The sequence below is a fragment of the Cryptomeria japonica genome, chromosome 6 (assembly GCF_030272615.1).
Source record: "Cryptomeria japonica chromosome 6, Sugi_1.0, whole genome shotgun sequence".
Taxonomy (NCBI): Eukaryota; Viridiplantae; Streptophyta; class Pinopsida; order Cupressales; family Cupressaceae; genus Cryptomeria; species Cryptomeria japonica.
Genome location: NC_081410.1, coordinates 171,932,818 through 171,957,995, shown reverse-complemented (window position 1 = coordinate 171,957,995; position 25,178 = coordinate 171,932,818). Strand labels below are relative to the sequence as shown.

The following is a 25,178-nucleotide window of genomic DNA, read 5'->3' as shown; positions in this document are numbered from 1 at the left end:
TTTTTTGGGGGCCCTCATGGTACACAGGGTATTGTGGGGCCCTTGCCTTGTTGCAGGCTCTACCGTCCAACCCCCTGTCAGCCTCAGGCCCTGCGTCACCGGCTCTTTCTGGCCCCCTGCGCTCCAGCCCCCTTCGCCGGCACTGGCCTTCGACTCACTACCGGCCACTGGCTCCGGCCCCCGCAGCTGCTGGCCCTGCCACCCCACCGGCCTGCCGTCGCCGCAGCCCCCAGCCTCCACCTGCAGCCGCCTTCCACTCCCCCACCGCCGCTTCTCGGCCACTGTTGCAGCACCTCCATCGCCGCAGCTCACCACCGCCAAGCCTCGGCCTCCGCTCCGCCCGACCCCCTAGCGCCGCCCGGCCACTGAGCTCAGCCGCTGGCCATCGGAGCTCCGCCTGTCCACCACCAGAGTGCCATCGGAGCACCGCTCTCTGGCCACCGGACCGCCCACTAGCCACCAGACCCCTTTTTTGGCTTTTTCAGGGGGGGGTTTGGTTTTTGGGCCCTATCTTGGACATACAAAGTCATTTTTTTGGAAATGAATAGGCGTCAGAAAGCTGGTTCCGAGGTCGACCTCATGGTGTTGGTAATTTTTTCCAATTTTGCTGTTTGACTATTTTTTTTCCAGTCAAAGTGAGGTCTAGTTTTTGCACTCCGGGAGCCATAAAATGAGCATCCGACCTCCATTTTTTGAAAATTTTATATTTTCGGAAAGCGTGTGCTGTGTACTTTCCAACCATCTAAGTGTTATATCTAGATTCGACTCCATGCATATCTTATTCAATTTTTTTCTTTTCAGCACTCTGGTGGATATCATGGTTGTTTCAGGTCTTGGGATCTCTTCTCTGAGTAGGATGTCTCTTTTTTTGTTCATGTTTCTATTTCCAGTCTTCTTATCATTGTAGCTTGTATTTATGCAAACGCACTGAGATAAAGTGCCATCATGCATTGTTTACTTGGAATCTTGCATATCTTGTGTCTTGTTGTACATGCACTATTGATCAAGTGCCATGAGGGGGTTGATGTTTGCCTTTTGTTTGCCATCTTCCTTTGTCCAGTGAGTGTTCCTTCCATGACATTCGCCTCATGATGATGTGTCTCAGCACCTTTGATGTTCTTGGTTCTTCGTCATGCAGTTTTTTTTGGCAGTCCTTTTCAGTGTTCCTGTCCCTCTCCCACTTCCGCATTATAGGGAGGTTTATCCTGTTGGTTCTACTGCTTCCATGGTTCGATTGATCAGCTCTTCAGGCTTTGGTTTCTCATGCCATCTGTATCTTCGAGTTCAATTGTTTGCCTTGTTTTCCTTCTGATTCGAGTAGTGTCATTTGAGGGCACTCATACAGATTATAGTCTTCTCTACCTGGTCATGTTCTATTTCAGTGGAGGTTCTTCAGATCAGCAGTTATTCTTTGACAGAGTTTGCAGGTTCTTCATGCTTCAGTGATATTCTTTTTCATCTCTTTTTGGAGTAGAGTTTTGTTCCCACGTGGTTTTCTCTATTTCTCCAGTTCATAGAGATTTCATTATATTTGGGTACCTGATCAAGCCTTGTTGCCGAGACCCATCTTTATTGCTTTCAGTAGCTGTTATAGGTTTTAGCTTCTCCCTAAGTCTAGCTTAAGGGGGGGTGTTAGAGTATTCGGGTATTTACTTGATTAATTAAATAATATTTGTTTAATTATTTAAGTTCCCTTTATCTCTTTTACACTTAAGCTAACTTTAGATGCATATAATTAATTATTATGTGCAAACCTAGGTTTTCCCTTTTCGGGTTTCTTGACCTATTAAAGGTTGAGTTCTTTCTTTTCATTGTATGAAGAAGGATTATTATTGAGCTCTCATTGTTTGGAGCATATTTTTCCTGTGTATTATTTCCTTCTGTGATTTGCTTCATTGCTTCTCCTTGTAACAGGTTTTTCAGCTATCAGAGATTATTTGGGCTCCTATGGTGTTGTATTTTCTCAACTCCTATACAAAGTATTAGTTGAGAGATAAAAAAGGAGACGTGCAAAATTATATATTTTAGTAATTAAATTGCATTTTCAATTAAAATAAATTATGAATACAATGGTCATGCATTTGACTTCTAAAAATTAGTTAAATTCGGTATTTCCTAAATTTATAAAATTAATCTATTTTTCAAAAACTTAATACAATTAGTTAAATTTAGAAAAACTAAATGCATGAGATATGCACATGAATTTTTGATTTATTTAGAATCTTATTTTTGAGAGTTCTATGATTAGAACTTAACTTTTATTTAAAACTGGAATCATCCATCATAATTGTAAATTAAAAAAAATTAGAATTTATTCCTTCATAACTTAGCCTACATGTTTATAAATATAGGGAAGATTTTCTTATTCCACATCAAGTTGGCTGGAAATCTCAATTTCTCTCTACAAAATTTGGAAGCCATTGTGTGAAGAAGGACGTCTTTCAATTGTGAGCGTATCTCTCCCCATCTTCTCTCACGACATGTTTAATAGAGTCTTCATTTAACTATTTATTTATGTCTGCAAATAAACTTAATTGATTTCATGATCTGAAATCTTTAATTCTGAGTGTATGTCGAAGCATAGGAAAATAAGAGTAGCGACGAAATTGGAATATGCTTTGTCTGCCATAAATTTCTGTGTGGTGCTATCCCTCTTCTCTCCTGCATGCTACCACACCTTCTCCATGTGTTTGGGTTTGAAGACAATAACAAATCGAGGAAAGATGGGCGATGAAATTCTACAGCCACATTAACCTATCTCTGCAATCCATTGCCTTTTAAGTTCATAAATTTCAAGACAAAATAGAAATTTTTATTGCTGCATTCAACATTTATAGATAATTTCCTTTGACTTATGAATTCTGTCACACGTATCTTCAAAAATAGAAACTGGGTTTTAAGGAAATTTATTAGGTTTTTGCATTTCAAAAAATTCTAATTTTTGTGAAAATTTTAGCAAAATTGGGATCTGGGTTTTTAAGAAACGACTAAAACAGTACAACTATATCATAACTTAATATGATATGTGCTCATCACTGAAAGTTGACTTTTAATTTTGTGATCTTGTAATTCCTTAAATTTTAAAAATATAGGGTTAAAGATTGGCTGTGAAACAAATTTTAAATTAAGTATTGATGTGTAAAATTATTAATAAAATAAATAAAGTTATAATTAGGAAAATATGTATTAAAAATTAAAATAATTTTATTTGAATTCTAATAAACTAACATTTTAAAAATTTGAAAATTTGATATATATATATAGACACACACACACACACACACACACACAATCTCTGATATATATATATATATATATATATATATATATATATACACACACACACACACACACACACACACACACACACACACACACAATCTCTGATATTAATCTGGAAGGGATTAATTTGTTTCTTGTCTATGAGGGATGTTTAAGGAATATGGTGCTTGTTATGGGCTAATCAGGGAAGGGTGAATTTTTTCACATCCCCAATAGGGTAATGATAGCCATCATAATCATATTTATATGTTTTTCTCCTTGCCATAACACATGTAGTTAAGTTCAACAGGGTGGTTGTTAGTTCTACATGAATGCATATGGTTCCATTCTTGCCAGTTGGTACCGACTTGCTAGGGAGCTTCATCGTGAGGGATGAGAGCTTATGGGCATCCAGGAAATGTAAGCTTCATTGGCTGGGCAGATAAAATGCCTGGGTCATATGTTTGTCATCCGGTTTGTAGGTGGAAGATTGTCTAGAGCAACGATGGCGACACATTCGGAGACAAAGAAACAATGAATCAAAGGTTTCAGATAAAAAATTGTAATAATACATGATGTATATTGTATTGTAAAATTGACTAGAATGGTCGCATGTAAAAGTATGTAAAAGACCTATAAGGTCCATGATGTAAAAGTGACAGAAGATCGCCATGCAATGTAACTAACAGAAAGAAAAGAAGATAAAGAGCTACTAACATACTAACCCACTAACATGCATGGATTGCTTTCTTTAGACTAGTTTAGTTTTACTTTTCTACATGCATGCATGGTTATGTTTAATTAGTTGATTTAATTATGCATTTTGCATGTTAATTTAACTCGCAATAATTTCATGCATGTGATTACTTCTACACATGCACACGCTTAATTCGAATCGATGACATTTACGATTTATGCATGTTACTTATTCATCATGTGCATGTAAACTTTATTTTTTGCTACGTCAACTTTTAGTTGCCTATTAATCATGATCTGCATGTGAGTTTCACATGTTAATTGCATGAATGTTAAAAATTCACTTAATTTTTGCATGTCAGTTATCATGTTCGTCGCATATGCATTAATGTTAAATTAATTCCGAGTTACTATAATGGTTAAACTAAGGTTAGGACAAGCAGGTCCTTACAGGATCCTTTTGAGGGATGCATGATGAAAGGAGGAAGAGATCTTTGGTGAAAGACATCTAGCTCTAAGAGGACATCTTTAACAAAAATAACATCTTTTGACCATAGGGGAGGGGAAGGAGACCAAGAATGCACACCTCCCTATTTATAGGAAATGGAGATTCTTGATGAAGAATTGCTTTCAACACCAAGGAGAGATCATTTATAAAAACAAACAATTTCAACCAAGAATGAGGTCCTAACAAAAGAAACACACCCCCAAGTAAGGATGAATAGTTATATGGAAGAAATGATATTGTTGTAAAAGATGAAACTTACAAAGGGAAAAGTGAATCCTTAGAAAAGAGAGAAGAAAAGATGGAAAACTATTCTTTTCCCCCCAAGCATGGAGACAAGAATAAATAGGCTATTATGTTATTAGCCAAATATGATTTCACATGAAATTGTACCACCATGAATGACTTAAAGATCCCCAAAAGGTGAGCTAGTAATGTCACATAGTGAGGAGCAACATAATAGGTGAAAGGAGTGCTAAGGCACTACTTGTGGATTAATAAAAAGAATGAGATCATGGGTAATATGAATGAGGGATCTATCATGTAGATCTTGAACAAATTATTTAAAAGCTCTACAATCACCAAGAGAATAAGAATAACTATGATGAATGACGCAAGATTGGATCTATCACTTGGCTTAAGATTCTTTGTGAAGTATTTGGAAATGAACTTAATATTTTTGTCATATTTAAGTTTCCAAAAGATTCTCTTTGCTATTTTCAAATGATCATCAACATGGATTGGCTTCATCTCTTGTTGTGTAGAAGAATTAGGATTTGGTGAAAGGATTGATAAGGAAGGGGGAGAAATTCCTACACCTTCTCTAATGCATTGTGAAGGACGTTCTATAGGGACTTCGATTCCTTGTCCCATCTTTCCTAGACATTGTCCACTATAGCCTTGTTTAGAAATCATTTCATGGCCAACATCATAACGTGTTTTCAATTGTGAAGGGGAAGGTGTTTAATTATAGACCTCATTGAATTTTTTTGTGTAAGTACATCTTTACTTATGTTATATTAGGAGATAAATCATGAATAAAATACATAACATCATCTTCCTTCAAAACATGTTGATGATTTAGACAAGCTCTAGAAAAATAAGGAGGATATAGAGTGATATATGTACTAATATTAACATGCTTACTATGTCCCTCTTGTAGCAAAGTACCTTGATGAGAAGAGGCTTCATCATTACTCTTTAGTGTTGCATTCCATTGGTGAGATCATTGATAGGAGCATTAATTATTTCCTCATAAATAAAAGATACTCTAGGAGAGGTACAAGTATGATTCATTTCAACATCATCTCTAGGAGGATTTTACTTGAAATAACATCTTTAATGAAATCCAAATATTTCATGATTTTCTTTAAAAACATCATCACATAACAACATGAAACATATATGAAAGCTTAGAGAAATGATTTAAATGTAAGGAAAATCTTCAAAATCCTCATAATACAATACATAAAAGTAATATGCATGAATGCAAGTAACATGAAGTGAAAGAAGCCATTATCCAACATATTATTTTGATAATGATAGCTAATAAGCAATGTAATCACACGTGAAATAGAAAATCAAACAAATTTTGTAAATTCTATTAGGAAAAAATAGATCTGAAAATACCAAATCATAAATATGCAAAATGTTAGAAGTGTTGGGCTCACAAAAAATGTAAAAGGTGTAAAATAGGGTTCACTAGTTATTGCACACAAGATAGGAATTAAACCTATTTCACAACATCACATTTGGAAGGAGAATGAATTCAATAGGCTTACCCTTAAACTTATTAGGAAAGGGTTGAGCAAAAGGTTAATTTAGTACTCCTTGATTGAGTTGAGGGTGATTATTGAAATGATGTGAATTGAATGTAAGAACTAGGGTTGATTGTGTAGAATTGACAAAGGTCAATATGCACAGACAATTTCAGAATAGATATGCAAACATCAAGCGCAAATCTGCAAGTGGGAAGCAAAGAGGAATTTGGCGCTGAAGTATGGGCTCAAAACTATGGGACACATATGCTAGCCATCCTTGTCCCAAAATCATCAGATGCAGACAACAAAAATAGTTTTGAAATCAGGATTTCGTTCTGAGAGTCTCCTTGAAGTTTCATTGAAAAAGCGTCGACACTAATGCTAGGCAACCTTGTCCTATTGTTTTTATCTCTTCAAAATATGGTCATGTGTGTCTTTGTCTCCTCTTTTTAGATCTATATTTGTTGTCTCTAGATCTTGTCACTTGCACACACGAGAGAGAAAATTGTGTTGGATTTATAGGGGTTTGCCTAGGTCAAACCTCTTGTTCTCCATTTTGAAAACTCTCGTTTCTTCTCTTTAAAAGTGAAAGCTATTGCCTCTGTGCTGCATTGGAAGAGAACAACAAATTTTTTGAAACAAAGACAACAATATAAGGTTCCAAATGAGGAAACCTCCTACACTTTAAGCCTTTAAAAGCTTGGGCAGGTGAACCCTTTTAAGACTATTTTCTTACAAAAATAGCAAAAGGTTTACAGAAAACCAGTGTAAATTCCTGTAAACTTTCCTTTTTGACTGGTACACCTAAAACATAAATGGAAATTTGATTTGATCTTTTGAAAAGGATCACAAAATGCACCCAAAAAAACCACAGGTAAACCAGTGCCTTATCTGGGCAATAGAGTCATCTACAACAGATTACAACCTGACAAAAGAAACTTGTACACAAATCACAAGTTCCTGATCTATTAACTCTGAATATGCTTGACATATACATAGTCCTAATCTGAACCAGACTTCATCATCAAATCCACGCCAAAAATATTGATATTAATGACTTTGTTCAAAGTATATTTGTATTTTCCTCCTTGAGGAAAAGACTAAAAACAACTCCATTAGATGCCTAGCAAATCATTCAAATAAACAATCCTTGATTATTTAAATAGAATAAACACCAGTACAATGACATAGAGACAATACGAGTTTGAGTTTAAATTCTTTGGACTGTATATTTCATTCCTTTGTCAAAAGGTTACAAGTACATCATATCTGACTCAAAATTATTAAGAAAATGGCCTGTATTAATTTCGCCAGAGTTTTGCTACAAAATTTGCTTCCCTTTTCTAGGTAGCCTTGGTATCCTTTTATAGAAATCAGGATGCAACAAGCTTCAGACTACCTAGAAGAAAACTCTTACCCTAACTGTCATTTACTCCAAAAGTTACATTGCTGTGCCGTTGTAGTTGAGGGAGAAACCTAACATTCTTTCTAGGATGCGTGCTTCATTAATTCACTGGGCATTCATTTGGAAAATGGACGAAAGGGTAAGTTCCTATTACCCAAAATCAGTTACAACCACTGACAACTTCATAATGCCAGTGTATTATCTCGTGCCAGAGCATTGATGGGTTTTACCTAGGAAAACACACAGCCGTGCACCATTATGTTCTCTGCAAATCTCCCTCGATATCTCTCACCAACTTTTCACTTCAAAACAACGTCGGATGGAACTTGCACACCTCTGCCATTAATTCTTTTAAATTTTGACGCCAACGGACCAGGAAGGCCTTCCTTCTGAACACTTTTCCTTAAGTCACTATGTCGCGGCTTTTAAAGTTTGGACATGTTTCTATTGCGGTATAGCGACAACCATCCAATCATGAAAAACTAACACACCCTTTAACTTTCTTGAGTAACTCACTCCAAATAGGCCCCACCACTTGGTCTCTGATCCGTTGAAAACTTAACCACTACCACTAGTTGTCCGCCGTAACTGCTCGCCCTAACTACTGGTATTAACCTTTGTCTGGGCCCGTCGCTAGTGGTTTGTCACCATGTCACAAGGAATAACCATCGCGCACCTTCATGTTGCGGTATAGCGACCACCGTCGATCTACATCAGACCTGCCCGGTCATAAACCATTCTAACCTTCAAAGCGGGCCCCTTATCTATGTCACTCATTTGCAGACCCCTACCATGTGTCACCTCTGGATTGCCTTTGGATCCACCTACTCGCCACTTGGACCTGCCATTGGACTTGGGCCTACCTTAGTTCTTCTTCTACGCTCTGCCACGTGGCACATCTCGATTCGTTATGAGCCCACCTGGATGGCCACCTCAACTGCCACCTTGCCAGTCACTATGTCACAGTGAATAACTATCGAGCACCTTCATCTCGCGGTATAACGATGATCGTTGATCTGCCTTCAACCTGCTCGATCCTTAACACCTAGGCCGCTCATAATTTCTGCACGTGCTTTGTTGCCAAGTCGTGGTGAGTATTCGACAAGCATATTTCTATCACAGTATAGCGACCGCCGTTGGATCTCTTCGCCCAACCATCAGATCTGTTCAACTTGCTCGACCTTTACCTCTTCGTCCATCTATGCCACATGTCAATCTTTGATTTTCCACCTGATCCACCTGAGCATGGCCTCATCTGCCACTTCAGCGCCACTAGACCCACTGTTTCACTTTGGTTTATTCAACATCAGTCTTTCAGCCAAACTTCCTCCTTCGACGAGTCGTTCACATGTCTCATCGAACTTGCAATTTCATCGATGGCTTTTTTTAATTGGCGGGACCAATTCGGATTTCTTCAATGTACCTTATGTCGATGGAACCGATGCCTTCGATGAAACCATTTAGAGATCCATCGCGGCCAAGATTTGTTTGACATTCATTTGATGACATGCCACCTGTTCTGCCGCGTGTCACCGCTGGACCTTCCACCTCACTAGTCGCCAAGTTGCGGCGATTAACAGTCGAGCACTTTCGCATAGCGGTATAGCGATGGCCGTCCGATCATCTGGAACCTGCTCGCCCGTTAATTTTCCTTTTTACTGCAAACTTTGGCCGCCTTGAGATGCGCGCGCACGCAGGGTCCACTGGGCCACGAGCCACTTCTTGCCAAAAGCCCATAAGCTTTGATACTAAGGATACATGCAGCTGTGCATTTAAATACTAAAATGCTCCTCCCTGCGGCCAATGTGGGATAAATGGTCTACGCTTGGGCCTTTCCATTGGGTCATCGGGATAACATGAAACTAGGGCTACCGATGACCTATGACTTACTCCTGTCTGTCCAATTTTCTATCAAGTGTCGACGTAGGGGAGAACCTTGCCTGCCGATACCTGATACAACTGCTCCATGCCTATGCTTGCTCGTCGGGGTAAGTCTTGCCAATAAGGCAAAAATTCAAAAACTGCCACAAACAACCTCAAATTCACCAAAATTTTATGAGTCCCAACAAAAGCCCTAGTTTAGAATTAACCTTTAATGAAAGAATTGGAAGGAAAGCATTGGAGTAAAATGTTGGATCTATAATATTATATCCCAGTTTTGCTGATGTTGATAATGGTGATGATGCAATGGTCTTTGAATATGTTCACAAGTGTTGATGCAATAACATGACATGATAAGATATAAAGAAGATCAATCATGAACACATGCTTGTATGAAGAATGTTGCAACTTGTTGTTTTATAGTGCTTAGTTTTGAAGGAATTCTGCTCTTGAATGATGTAGGCTATGGTGGGATGAAATATTGTGTGTGTGTGTGGATAGGAAAATGAATTGAAAGGATGCTCTTATATAGGGTTCCCAAGGTATTTCATAAATTAGGTTGACCTCTAATGATGATATTGAAATATCAGGATCGAGGATCAATTGGCAAGAACCGGGGTACCAACATATTAAAAAATGGGTCCAATATGGGGGGATGAGGATGCCTAACATCCTAGTCCATTGGGATAAGGACACCTAACACCCTTGGTAAATCAAAGGTGGTTCAGTGCATTTAAGCTTGGGATAGAGATCAAGATCACCATTTGATTATATGACGACAATTTGACAATGCAAAGGCTATAAATAGGCTTGGAAAAGATCTAGGAGAACATACACGAAAGCAAGGGTACAAAAGGGAGTGTAAACTTGTAAAGAGTTACAATTTATCACACTATAGTTTTTAATAATTTCTTTAATGATTAGAATGGATTCATTGAATGCCTTTAAATATTTATTATATGGCATCAAATTATGCCAAACAAGTGTTTCATCAAATCAAAGTGGGCAAGTGAATAGAACCAACTTACCAAATTAGAATTTGAAATTTAAAATAAAAAAGAACAAGTTCATGATTGTAAGATCGCCCCCTTAACCACATAACTATTCCAATATAGATAATTGCTAAAATTTGGATTATAAATAGATAAAATAAATATATAAAAATATGTATATGAAAAAATAGAATAAAACTAGATTTATAAATAAGATAAAACTAAACTTATGTGTGAGAAAATGCATAAAAATATAGGAGAATGAATCTCACTTGTACAATTTTACAATTTAGAATGGCATGGGTGTGCAATTTTTAACATTCAAGGATAATCGGTTTAAGTAAATACAAATTGCACCACGAACGAAAAACCTGCTCCATGAAAAATTAGAACAAAAAGCAACCATTAGTTTGGCACAGGGGAATCGTATCGACAAATGGATATGGATACACAACCTGCTCATACGCTGTGGCTATTGCGATGGCTGTCGCAATTAACCCATCCACTTGTATTGTGTGTTCCAGATTTCCACATAATATTCACAGCCATGGAATTGCTAGTAAGAAGAAGTTGAGGGTAATTTCATCATCAGACGTTGCTCCCTCAGCAAACAGAGAAGCAATTTCAGCAAGGGATAATCTTCTGAATCTAATTTCAGGCGAGGAGCGTGGTTTAAAAACGCAAAAAAGCCCATCAAAACGCTCCCAAATAATAAATGCAATTGATGCTCTGGCTGCATTTGGAACAGACACAGTTACTACAGATTCTAAGCTTTCCGGGACATGGAGAATGATGTGGACTACAGAGAAGGAACAACTATTTATTATTGAGAAAGCCCATCTGTTTGGAACCCAAGTTGGAGACATTCTGCAGGTCATAGATGTTAACAGAAGCACCTTGAACAATGTCATCACTTTCCCGCCATCAGGTTCTTTTGTTGTTGACTCCACCATTCAAATTGTTTCTTCACAGCGAGTAAATTTCAGGCAAGTGTTGCTTAGTAGACCCATTTCAGTACCTCCATCCACAGGGACTCAAATCTTATGGGCTTCTTTTTGAGCAGTTGGTTATGTTTTAAAAAAATATATGGATTAGTTTAGAGGCTAATATTCGTTAATACCTTGTTTTTTATAATTCAAAATCCTTAATTTAACAACAATTTTTTTCCATAATTACGATCATTTCTTATTATTGACCTCTCATTTTTTTCTTTTTATTTAAAATTTGAAAAGAACTGAAAATAAGTATAGAAAATCAAGTCTTAAGACAAGATCACTAGCTCTATGTGTGGTTTTCGGCTTGTAATTAAGACAAGTCTACAATGCTGCTACAACGCTGAGAGCATTCTTTAGGATAAGGATTGATTGAACAAACCAAAAGTATAAATGTAATTCAATTGTTTGGGATTTAATTGGGAAAAAGTTAGGCAGAATTAAAAAAATTGGTTTTCCATCCAACATGAAGTCATGAACTATGGTAGAAAGGAGCTTGTATTATGTAATATGTATCCCTAAGTTTTTGAAAATATTCTCAACTAAAATAAAGATGCAAAGCAACTTCTTTTCACTTTTTGATCACCCAAATCCTGGAGTGGGCAAGGTGAGAGCATAAGCTGTCAAGATTATAATTAAACAGAAAGCAGTAATAGAAAGAAAAGCATTAGGTGGCAAGCCAACCAAAACCACTTATTCAGTGGGATGCATATGTAATACTCAAATAAGTAAACATTCATTTATTCAGTGGGAATTGCAATAGCACCTCTGCTTTTTAGTGGAAAAGTTAATGGGCACATCCACTTGTTCAGTGGGAAAGCTTATACAATATTGAAATGTTAAACCAAACTTCTTCCACTTATTCAGTGGCGAGCAATTACAATCAAATCACTTATTCAGTAGGACAAGTATCAGCAATAAACCTAAGAACAATCTCACTAGTGGTACTACCATCCAGTGTTACAATTTAGAATGTATGAAAAAAAACTTTTGCCAGTGTGACCATCCGAAGCCTTACAATGTCAATACATTTGCATCATAAACATCATAATAAAGGAATAGTTGCTGATAACAAGTGTTGATTAAAAACTTAACTGCTGTAACACCCTGAATAAGAGCCAAATATCTCGAACAAGCCCATCCGATCTTAGAAACACAACAACAAATACTTTGAATCATCATGTAGTATGTTGTTGCAGGTCTATTGGTACTTGCTTAATGCTGTACTATTGATAAATCAGATTGCAATAACTGCTGGTGAAGCTCTGCAAACTCAAAAAAGGCAGAATACTAACACACCCAAACACTCCAGCAAGTTATAACTGATATGTCTCAAACACTTCAACTAAACACCTTCAATTCACCTTCATGTCTCAGAAAAGGATTAGGGAATCAACAAACACTAAAATCAGTCATAGACTGAACAACAACAGTGTACTATGCTGCTGGAGTAGCAGGTACAACAAGTTCGTTGGCCTTCACAGATAATCATTCAATCTTTTCCCCACTACAAAATACCTTGAAACCATCATTAGATCGCTAGGTGCCTCAATTCAAAGATAAATGAATAGCAGATAGGGGCGATTGATCTCCTCATTTACACCCCTCATTATGAACTGGTATGGCCTCCTAAGATTAGGTACGACCCTCCCCAAGTTTCATTAAACTCTTCAAATCTGTTTATCTAGCACTCATAAATATTTTCAGTGATCAACAACGAATAATAGCAAAATATTTCACTCACAATGGAACTCATAAAGAAATGGCTAGGAAAAGGTGTACGGCTTACCAGCTAGAAATAACTAGCATGAGTCTCTGGTTGCCCTTCAAGGAAATAACTTCAACCAAAAACCTTCACAAATCTTTACCAATCTGAAACTCTAAAACACGTCAAAAACATCCATGAATGAATCTGGAAAACTGAAGCTTCGATTTGTAACAATGGTGATCCCTAAATGAAATCATACTCACTAGCTGGGAGGGTTTTCATCCCTAAAACCAGTAATCTTGAGAGGATTTTGTTTTAAAAAAGATTTGGAAGCTCTCAGGTTCATTCCAACAGCATAATAATTCAACATTCACATGTTTAATCTCAAAATGAGCCCCAACATCTCCTTATATAGCTTTTTGGAGAGAAATAATCAATTTAAAATTATAATAACTCCTTAATTTTCCCTCACAAAGACCTTTTCAGAGAATTAATATTACTTTTCAGGAGAGAAGATCCCCAAACCTAAGCGTTCAACTTAAAATATAACTTAACACTTTTCCAATGAGCTATTACACTATGTTGTCCTTTTAATATTTCCCAACATTAGACAACTTAAGCGAACGAATTAAATCATAGTTTGAGGACTTGGCAAGTACTTGGCAGGACTTGCCAACTCATGAGTACTGATGTTGGCTGAGTCAAGTCAACTAGGACTCATGAGCCGAGTCCTGGTGAGTCTCAATGAGTACTCGGTCGAGTTCCAAGCTTTGACTCGTGAGTCCTGGGCTTGAACTATAGGGTCTACCTGTAGTTGCAACCAATAGTCTTAAAACGAAAAAAAAACTTAATTTTTTTTCATTTTTACCTCAATCTCGTCCATTTCACGGAGCTGAACAATGAGAGAGCAAGGGAAGGAGTAGAGAAGACAAGCATTTTTTATTGAAATACTCACAAGTAATTTTCTTTTTTTTGTTTTTTGTTTTCTTGATTTGAAAATAAATAATACTTGAAAAGGTAGGGAAAATGATGTCAATTTTTTTTCCATTTCCCTTCATCCCATATTTCTTAACATTTTTAGTTTATTATTGGATTCTATTTTTTTAAAATGAATGTTTATCATTTTTCTTGTTGCTGATTTTTTGCAAAACCATACTGATTGTTTTGTTTTCATGTTAAAACAACAATGTCAACTTCAAGCTCAACACAAATGAGTGGTAGAAAAGATGCTGCATGGAAGTATGGGATACTAGGAGCTATCAACGACCACGTCACGAGTGCTGAATGCAAGCAATTGATGACACGTGAAGATATGCAATAAGGCGTCCGAAGATATTTCTAGAGAGATGAATGCCCTACTTGCTGAGTACGAGATGAAAAAACTAGAAAAGCAAAAGACAAAGGAAGCAATAGTAGCAGTGTTGAGTCATAATGTATCTAGTTCTATGCCTACAGATTCCTTTGTTGGCTCAAGACCAAGCTTTCTTCATCCACATTCATCTATTGGTGAGAGTCCCGAGGGTTCTTTTTTTACTTCTAGCTAGTGTTGAATTTATGGTGCTCGATTAACCACGGGCACTGATTTGCCCTCCCAGCCATAGACAGTACACGATTGTCTCCCCCGAGCACTGCTTATTCTCAATATAGCAGATTGTGTGTTATATCTCTATCTCATTCAAGAGAGAAGATTAATCTTCCTTTATACCTTTTGTGGTGCCCCTTCATGAAGGGACGCCACTCTTCCAAGTGGCACCAAATATAATATTATATATATTATTAATATAATATAATAATTATTATATTGTCATATAATATAATAATTATACAATATAATTATATTATCACATAATAATATAATTATATTATCTCATAATAATATTATCACAATAAATATAATATAATTATATTATCACAATATAATCACAATAATAATATAATAATTTAATTATCAATTTAATTACTATATTATCAATAATTATTAATATAATTATCATATCACAATAATTATATTATCACAACCTTTATGTTGTCTATGTTGGCCTGAAGGAATCCGACCATAGCATCAACACTCCCTCTAAGCCAATTAGGCTGATTAGGCCACTTACATATTTGTCTTCCTTAGGCTGGAAGTGATGACTGACGCTGCCAATCTTCAACACTCCCTCTCAGCTAGGGAGGATACTTCCAGCTACACAAGACATATCACCTCATCGAGATGTCAACCACAATGGCTACTCTCATAGGGTAGATCCAACATGGACAAGAGAGGCATATATTAAATATGGAAAGTTGAATGACTACTTGCATATTTATGAGTTGGCCCTTTGAAGGATCCGACCTTAGCTATAACATCATCAACAGCTAGATTCCTTCATCATCACCGAATTTCTTTGTTCCACAATTTTCTAGGAGCACAACCTTCACTTGAAGGTACCGCTTGGAATAAAGAAAAACACCACGAGGCTAGGATGGTAGCAACAAATTTTTAGTACTATAATAATTTACCCTTCAATGTGGCAAACAACCCATATTGACAAGGTTTGGTGAATGCATTGATAGTTGTAGGTAAGGGGTTTAAAACTCCAATAGCTAAAGATTTGAGTGGGCCATTGCTACAGGAAGCCATAAAAAATACATGGCTTTTGGTTGATGATCAAAATTAAGTATGGTAGAGAAAAAGGTTGCAGCATCTTATCAAATGGATGGATAGATGGATGAAACAGGACTCTTTTTGACTTTTTAGTGACTTCTAATGGCGCATTGGTGTTCTTGAAGCATATAGATGCCTTTCATGAAGTAAGAAATGTTGAGACTTCCTGCAATCTATTAGATGGGGTGATCCAGGAGATTGGGGTTGAGAATGTTGTCCAAATTATCATGGACAACGCAGCTGCATATGTAGCTGTAGACAAACTACTTATGGAGAGGCATCCTACAATTTCATGGACTCCTTGTGCTACACATTGCTTGGATTTGTTGTTAGAGGACATTGGGAAGATTAGATGGGTCAAAAATGTGGTTGAAGATGCTAAATAGATTACCAAATTTAACTGCAACAATACTTGGGTCCTTTCTTTGATGAGAAAACACACAATTGGCAAGGACCTTGTGTTATCATGAGTGACATGATTTGCTAGCCACTTCCTCACTTTGAAAAGCATTCTTGCCGCAATTCCTCATCTCAAGAAAATGTTTGTATATGATGCTTGGTTGGAGTCTCCATTTTCCAAAAAAGTTGAAGGGGAGAAGATTGCAAGAACAATTTTTGGTGACACATTCATAAAAAATGGAGAGTTAATCAGGGTAAGTAACAAATACAAACATAAACTTTATACAAAATAATCTATTTGCTGTTTTTTTGTAGGGGTTAATTTTGCAATAATTTAAAATTTGTTTTCAATTTTTCAGGTGATAGAACCTTTGGTTAGGGTTCTTCATATAGTGGATTGAGAGGGCATGCCAATAGGTTTCTTTTATGAGGCCATGGATAAGGCCAAATAGGCCATCCTGCATTACTATGGTGAAAACAAAAAAAAAAATGAAATCATTTGGCGCATCATTTATCTTAGATTGACAAACCAATTCCACTAGTCGATGCATGCCTCGGTCTACTACCAGAATTTTACTTCTCTAATACATTTAAGGCTGATGAGGAGGTCATGGAAGGTGTTATTACATGCATGGATAACATGGTGCCAAATCATGATATGAGAGATAAAATTCTTGATGAGTTGGAGGTAAGATTTACTATATCTTATTTATGAATGTGGTAATGTTGACTATCTAGAAATATCCATTTTACGTACATAATAATTATTTTTCTATATTTGATCTATCTATTCAAGGTCTACGAGGGTGTGGAGGGGAGACTCTTTTCTTCAGCTCAAGCAATTCAAAGGAGAGAAAAACAACAACCAAGTTAAAATTTTAGTTCAAATCTACATTGAGGTTGATGAGATTCAAATTCTTGCAAGTTATCATTATGTGTCACAAGCCATCTTCAAGTTCTCCACGTTGGTGTTGTTGAAGGTTAAGTTTAATACACAAAGAGTCCAAAAGTTCAAAACACACTAGCCTTGTACAATGATTGGTGGGGCTCATGTGGAATATTTTGTTGAGTTTCACTGAGCCTATCATGGGTATGCCAAGGTTCATTGATATAGATCAGCCATGGTTGGGCCAAATATGTGACAATATTGACTCCATGATAGAAAAATAAGGGGCATAATAGTAGTTAAAGAGAAAGACCCCTTAGAAACATTTTACAAACATCCACAAAAAAATATATCTAAATGGTGGAACAATATGACCATCCTTTTGTCTCTTCAAGTGTTTTCTTCTTGTAAGCACTATAGCACAAGATGCCATATTTGCCTAGGATGTTGCCACCATATGGAGACACTGAAGTTAGTGAAAGGTACAAGGTAACATTCACATTCACAATACTCTTTTGTGATCCAAATGTAGAAGAAATAGTTGTGGGTGGTTTTGGATAACTTATAGCTTCAATGACTCACAACTTTAGTGCTCTTTGAGACAAGTAGGACATACATGGTGGTACTTCCATGTCCAAGGATTTGTTTCCTGCAGCTTCTTACCATCAAAACTCCATCACATGTATGCATTTCATTTAAAAAAAAATTTATTAGCCTTTCTTTGGCAACTATAATTGTAAGTGTTGCATTGGCTTTGTCTTTCGTCTTTACAAATCGCGAGTTGCTATTAAGCTAAGTGGAACTGAAGTACATATCCCTTTATCCACTCAAATGCAATAAGTTGGCTGCAAACATGGCAAAGGAGTTAGTGTTTATGCATTCTAACTTGCATCTTCTTTCACACGAGAAAGTGGAGTTCACGAAGGGTTAATGAGGCTATACCCTGCTCCTATATACTTTAAATCCACAACTTTCCTTAGTCTCAATTGAAGATGAGAGGCACAAAGTTGCTATGCAGGATTTGCATAGTGGATATAGTGGGAGTGGCATTGAATTAGTTTGTGCTTCAAATGAACCAATTGATGACAGTGACACTCTTGATGAAGAGCTATGTGATGATTATTGATTTGTATCAATTTTCCATGTGCAATTGCTCTAATACTAAGTTACTAGGTTCGCCCTCTTGGCCCCCTGGTCCTGGTTTGGTTCGGTCCTGGTCTGACCTGCCTGTGGTCCAGACAGGGTCCGTGTTCCATAGGCGTGGTTCGAGCTAGGACGAATCCGGGCAGACCAAGGCGGAACCAGGTCGAACCCGGGCAACTGATGGCCAAAAAATGTCTTTTTTTTGAAATCCGTCTCTTAAAAAATGAAAATAAAACCCTATAAGTGACTTTTAAAACATAAACTTGGCTCATTTCTCCTCATTTGTGTTGCAAACAAAAATTTTTTGCTAGCAGGTTGAAGAAAGGGTTTACTAAGTTTGGCTTCCAAAATCAAATAGGAGAAGTTGAAGACTGATTTTTGAAGCTTCAACAAGTGTTGCAGCATCATTTCCACACATTTGCAAGATCCCATTGGCTGAAATAGGTAGGTTTTTGAACATTTTTTTCAACTATTTTTGTTTCACAAATTGTCAAATGTGAAACATTAATTGTTTTAAGTTATTTTTTTTTTGTTTTGAATTTGTTCATATTATTTCTTGCCATAGGAACTAGAATGGCATCTACCTTTTCGTCCATTGGCACAAATGAACAATCAATCTCAAAACAAAGAAATGATCCAAATTCTCCCCTATGGAAGTATGTTGACATTATAAGACCGCTTCCAGGAGGTGGGGGATTCCGTTGGAAATGCCAAGGATGTGGTGTAGAATGTAATAGTTCATATTTTCGGGTCGCAGGCCATTTATGTGGAATATCAGGAAGATGCATCAAAAAATGCCTTGGAAAAGAGGGTAAACCTATACCAGATGAGATGGTGATGACATATATTAGAGAGCATGGGACAGGAGAAGAGAGAGAAGCCCACAAATTGAATCAAACTGCACAAAAAAAACAAAGGGAATGCAAGCCCCATCTAATCCCAATGTTGTAGTAGAAAACCACCCCTTCTTTTCCATAGCTGAACCTCAAAGTGAAGCACCCTTGACACACAAAAGAGCAAAGGGGCCTTTAGAAACCGCATTTCAAAATGAGAGTCGAGACATTGCTGACCAAGATGTAGCAAGGTGCATATATGCAAATGGGTTGGCTTTCAATGTCCTCATATTGGAAGAAAATGTTGAGAAGTGTTAATGAAGCTCCAAGAGGTTATAAGGGCCTGGGTAATGAGAAGGTACGTGGAACCCTATTGGAAAAAGAGGTGAAGGGGGTTGAAGATGCATTGAAACCCATAAGGGATTCATGGGCTGAGACAGGTGTATCGATTGTTTCAGATAGGTGGAAAGATTCTAAAAATCGTCCCTTGATCAATGTCATAGTGATGTCCCCTAAAGGGGTAATGTTTTTGAAAGCTGTGGATTGTGAGGGCCAAGTAAAATATGGCCAATTTATTACAAATATTCTCATCTCCACCATTGAGTCAGTGGGACCCCGCAATGTTGTCCAAGTCATCACGGACAATGCAAAAAATTGTAGAGCTGCTTGTTTGCTGGTTGAGGAGTGCTATGATCACATCTTTTGGACACCTTGTGCAGTCCATTCACTCAATCTTATGCTACAAAAGATTGGGAATAAAATTAAATGGATCAGAGATGTGTATGCAGAGGCTGAGGACATCCAGATGTTCATCACAAAGCACCACATGTCTCAAGGGATTTTTAGATCCTTTTCGAATTTGGAGCTATTAAATGTAAGAGAAATAGTAATTTAATTTTACATTTTCTGATTTTTAAAATTTTCAATGTTCATAATATCATTGTGTAAGCTATTTTGTGTATTCTTCTTTAAAGTTTGTCTTTATTTTTTAATTATTTTGGCAATAATTTGTGTTATAGGTTGTTGAGACTTGTTTTGCATCAAACACAATTGTCTTGAGACGACTTTCGAAAGTTAAAGTGGCACTTTGCAATATGGTGATCAACACAAATTGGACTGTATGGAAGCAAAGTAGTAGTGAGAGGGCAGCGAAAATTAGGGACCGGATATTGAATGAGTCATGGTGGGATCTTGTGGCATATCTCCTTAGTTTCACTGAGCTCATTATGAGCATGATTTGCTATACCGACATGGATAGGTCTTGCATTGGTGAGATTTATGATGGCATTGATTCAATGCTTGAAAAAATGAAGTGCGTTATAAATGCAAGAGAGAATGACCCCGAGGAGAAGTTCTTCAAACAAGTGGAAGCAAATGTTGTAGAAAGGTGGAATAAGATGACCACTCCTTTGCATCTTCTTGCCTATGCCTTGACACCAAAGTACTATAGCAATCAATTTCTTGATAAACTAGGAAGGATTCCACCATGGAGAGATCTAGAAGTATCTGATGGGTACAAGGCAGCATTCCTTAGACTCTATCCTGATGATGATTTGCGAGATATTGTTACAAATGAGTTCATAGAATTTGCAAATGGAAATGGTCTAAGTGTTGATGCTCTTCATCATAGATCCAAGAAGGATGCTCATAGTTGGTGGTACTTCCATGGCACGTACTTCCATGGCACATGCTTCCAAAACCTACAACCCCTTGCTGTCAAAGTTTTATCACAAGTAAGTTTAATTAATTAAAATTTATCACAAGTTTATTTATAGTTTACTTTGTCTTCATAGGTTGCTAGTTCATCTACTTCAGAAAGAAATGGGAGCACATACTCTTTCATCCACTCAGTAAAGCACAATAGGTTGCTATCAAAAAGAGTGGAGAATTTAGTATATGTGCATTCCAACCTACATCTTCTTTCACACAAGCAATGTGACTACAACCAAGGGGAAACGAAGATGTGGGATATAGAGCCAAAGCATACTGATTTGGATGCTTCTGCTTCTCAGCTTGTTGCATTTGATGACTTGGATAGCGAGTGCAAGTGGCATTGGCATTGGTCCATCTAATGTCAATGTTAATGATGAGGAGGACGAGGAGGAGGAGAATGAGGATGATGAATTAGAGAATCCATTTGATGATTAAACTTTAAATTGTTGAAAGTTGAAACAATGATACTTGAATATTTTGTCATTTTGATATTAAACTTGATGTATATGATTTTATTATGGTATGATCATGATGCTATGATTACAAGTTTATGTTGGTTTTGTTGTTTATATGATGCTTAAGAGCACAAAATATAAGTGAACATGTATGACGAGCTCTCAAAAGCAGCATCCAAAAAATCTCTAGTGTCCATAGAAGTGCCAATTCAAAATTGTTTGCAAATGCTGGGATAAAGAAAATTCGTATGGAAGAGGGGCAGTGCTGAAATCTCAAGAATATTTAACATAAAAAATCCACGAGATATTAAAAATTGAAAACATTTCAAAAACTTTTTGAACATTTAATCTGTTATTCTGCTACAAAATCTTACTAAGCTCACAAATCAAAATTTGAAATTTTCTCTTCTAATTCTTTTACGAAATCTTATTCTTATCTTTATCGTCTACTTAACATGACGATCTTATATTATAAACATAGTTTTATTTAATCTTAACTTCTATTTTATTTCCTCCCAAAAACTCTTTGTTGTTGTTCCTCTTTTAAGTTAGGATTAGTATTTTTAAACCTTTTTCTTTTTCAGTAGTAAGGATTGCTACTCCTCCTTTTAGCATTCTGTTGTGGTTGTTTGACAATATATATTTCAACATGATCCCTCTTGATGTCAAATGCTTGTGTCTCCAACTATGTCTTCAATTTTGGGTGTATTATCTTTCTTATTCTTTTAGCCATGATATCTGCCAGTTGTTTTTTTGACTTGCAAAACTTAATTTTAGCTTTCTTGTCTTCTACTAACTCTCCTATAATGCCTATGTAATTGTGCTTTAGTTCTATGTGTTTTGTCTTTGCATGAATACTAGATTTTTAGTTAATTGTGTTGCTTTATCATTGTTACACAATATTAGTGTAGGATTTCTTTGTTCTCCTAGATCTTCCAAAACTCTTCATAACCGAACTTCTTGTGTACATGTTTCTGTTAATGCAACATACTTTGCTTTTGTAATGGACATTGAAACAGTATTCTGCTTCTTTCAATTCCATGTAATCAATCTATTTCTTAATGTAAAACAATGTCATGAAGTGCTCTTTCTATTATATTATGATCTTGCCAGACCTGCATCTCATAACCAAACAATTTGAATCTTCAACTAAATAGTAATTGATTCCATGATATTTTGTTCCTTTCGAAAACCTTAGTATTTGTTTGTGCTTTTAAATGTCTTTTTGTAGGTTCACTCATATAGTTTGAAGTCAATGATACTGCAAACATAATATCTGGTTTTGTAGTTGTCAAACACATTAAATTGCCAACAATACCCTTGCATTTCCTTTCATCTATTTTTGGAGATCCATCTTCTTATCATTTTTTCTCCAAGTGCAATTGGTGCATGATTGCATCAACTCCTTAACAATCTAACATATTAAACTTCTATATATCTTGCACATATTTAGCTTGAAAAATAAAGATCTTACCATGAGATTGGTATACCTTGATTGCATTAGTCCTGAATTAGTCATTTCATATTCTTTCATCATTGCCTCTTTGAATCATTTCTTCATTCTGTTTGAGCTGCTTGCAGAGATTAAGTCATCAACATATAGACATGCATAAATTGTTTCATTACCTTACTTGAAATATCATGTAGGTTCATTATTTTTTCTCACATATTCATTTGCTGAGAACCATGTAACAATTCTTGAATACCATGCTCTTGGTGCTTTTTTCAGACCACATAAGGCTTTCTTTAACTTGTAAATATATCCTTCTTTTCCTTCTTCAAATACTTGTGGGCCGAACCATATATAATTCCTCTTCAATGTGTCCATTTAAAAATGTACTTGTCACTTTTAATTGTACTTTCCATTCATTTTGTGTTGCTAATGATCATATCAATCTCATAGTGGTATGTCTTGTAACAGATGCATAGGTCTTTTCATACTCTATACTATACTTGCACATATCCTTTTGCAACCAATCTAGTTTTGTTTATTTCAACAATATTTACCATCACTCTTGTACTTTGTCTTGTAGAGCTATTTTGTTCCTACCACTTTTTTGTTTTTTGGTAGCTTTATAAGCTCCCAACTTTTGTTTCTTTCAATAGCATTTCTCATCAATTATTTCTTTAAGCTATTCTTTCTTCTCAACTACTTTAAACTTAGTAGGTTCCATTTCAATAGTTGAATACGAACACATAATTAATCAACTCATCGTCTTCATTACTTTCTTTAACTTGACTTCTTGTCAATCTTCTTACAAGATTCTAATTTAACATTAGATTTGGAGGATGAGTTTGAACTACTTTCTTACTTTTTGTAATAACATGGCTTGAACTTGATGTAGATCTTGAACTTTCAATTTTGTCTTCTTGATCCCAAACTATTCCTTGACTTATTGTTTCTTTTTCTTTCTTTAAATGATCTGCATAAACTTTGCTTTCTACGCTGTAACTTGTAAATATGCGTTCCTTACTTTTTGTATCCAATTTCTTTCTTTTCTCATCATCGATGTGAACATAAGCTAAGTAGTGTGCTTTGCTTCTGGATTCTGTTGTATAAGATTTATTTGCATCAACGTTTCAGATCGCACTCCATGATCCATCATTAGGATGAGAGAGCTGCTGTAGAAAGAAATCCTGAAGATGGATCATGGAGTGTGATCTGAAATGTTGATGCAAATAAATCTCACACAGCAGAATCCAGAAGCAAAGCACACTATTTATTATGGACTGTGGAAATCTAATGTCTCTCATAAGCTAAGTAACCAAATATTTTCAAGTGTGTCACTATAGGCATTTTTCCACACCAAGCTTCATACAATGTCCTATTTCTTACCACAATAGTTGAGCTCCTATTCATGATGTGAACAATAGTGTTAATTGCTTCAACCCAAAATATTATCCATACTCTTTACTTCTAGAATGCTTTTTGCTAACTCTTTTATTGTTTCCTTCTTACTTTTTGCGACTGCATTTTGCTGCAGTGTTTAAGGTGCTGTTAACTGTCTCTTGATTCCATTTCTTGCACAAAATTTGTTAGATTTTCCTAAACTATCCTCTATTTGTTCTTAAACACTTTATGTATCTTCTACTTTCTTTTTCTACCATAGCTTTAAGTTTAAACATTATGAAAGCTTATAAAGATTCACTCATATTCTTAAAAAAATAAACCCATATATATCTAGTAGAATCATCAATAAATGTAATCATGTAGTGGTTCATACCTATGCTTGCCTTGGATATAGGACCACACAAATATGAATGAATAAGCTCCAATGGCTGATTTTCTCTCCATGCGCTTTCAGGAAACCTATACATGTGGTGTTTCCAAGTGCAACCTTTGCACACTTCCTTTCCTCGTGCTTGAATCTTTGGTAATTCATGCACCATATTTATTTCATACAACATGTACAGTCCTTGAAAATTAAGGTGTCCATACCTTTGGTTCTATAACCAACTTGCCTCTCAATACTAGCATAGCATAACTTTAGTTCTTAATTGGAACATTCGATTATGTCATCTTTGTGATAACAATCATTTTTCCTCCTTGTCTCTTATCATAGATAATACAAACTTAATAATCAAGTACAAGTTTAAATCCCTTCTCAACTAGTAGATCAACACTCGCTAGATTATGCCTTAGTTGCGGTGAGTGGTATGCATCAACACTGTTTTCTTTTCTTTGTTGATTGCTAAATTCAATTTTCCTTTTCTACAAACTTTAAGTACTTTATTATCACTCAATCTGTCTTCACTTTAAATTTTTTCACCAATCTTTGAAAATGCTTCTCTACAACTCGTCATATGATTAGAACAACTTGAATATAGAAATCACTCCTCATTACTTGTGTTTTCAACTTCATTGCATGAAAGAGACTAGTGTGGTGGATCTCATCTTT

The 25,178-nt window shown here is 36.2% G+C and overlaps 1 protein-coding gene across 1 annotated transcript in view; it reads left to right on the top strand.

Moving 5' to 3' along the window:
• The first annotated feature begins 10,925 nt into the window (after positions 1-10,925).
• The window catches only part of LOC131071800 (probable plastid-lipid-associated protein 11, chloroplastic), a 28,179-nt gene continuing 13,926 nt past the window's right edge, over positions 10,926-25,178 (top strand). Inside the window, exon 1 of the mRNA XM_058007758.2 lies at positions 10,926-11,486. Coding sequence (XP_057863741.1) covers positions 10,981-11,486 — 506 coding nt within the window. The 5' untranslated portion in view covers positions 10,926-10,980. The remainder of the gene's footprint in view (positions 11,487-25,178) is intronic.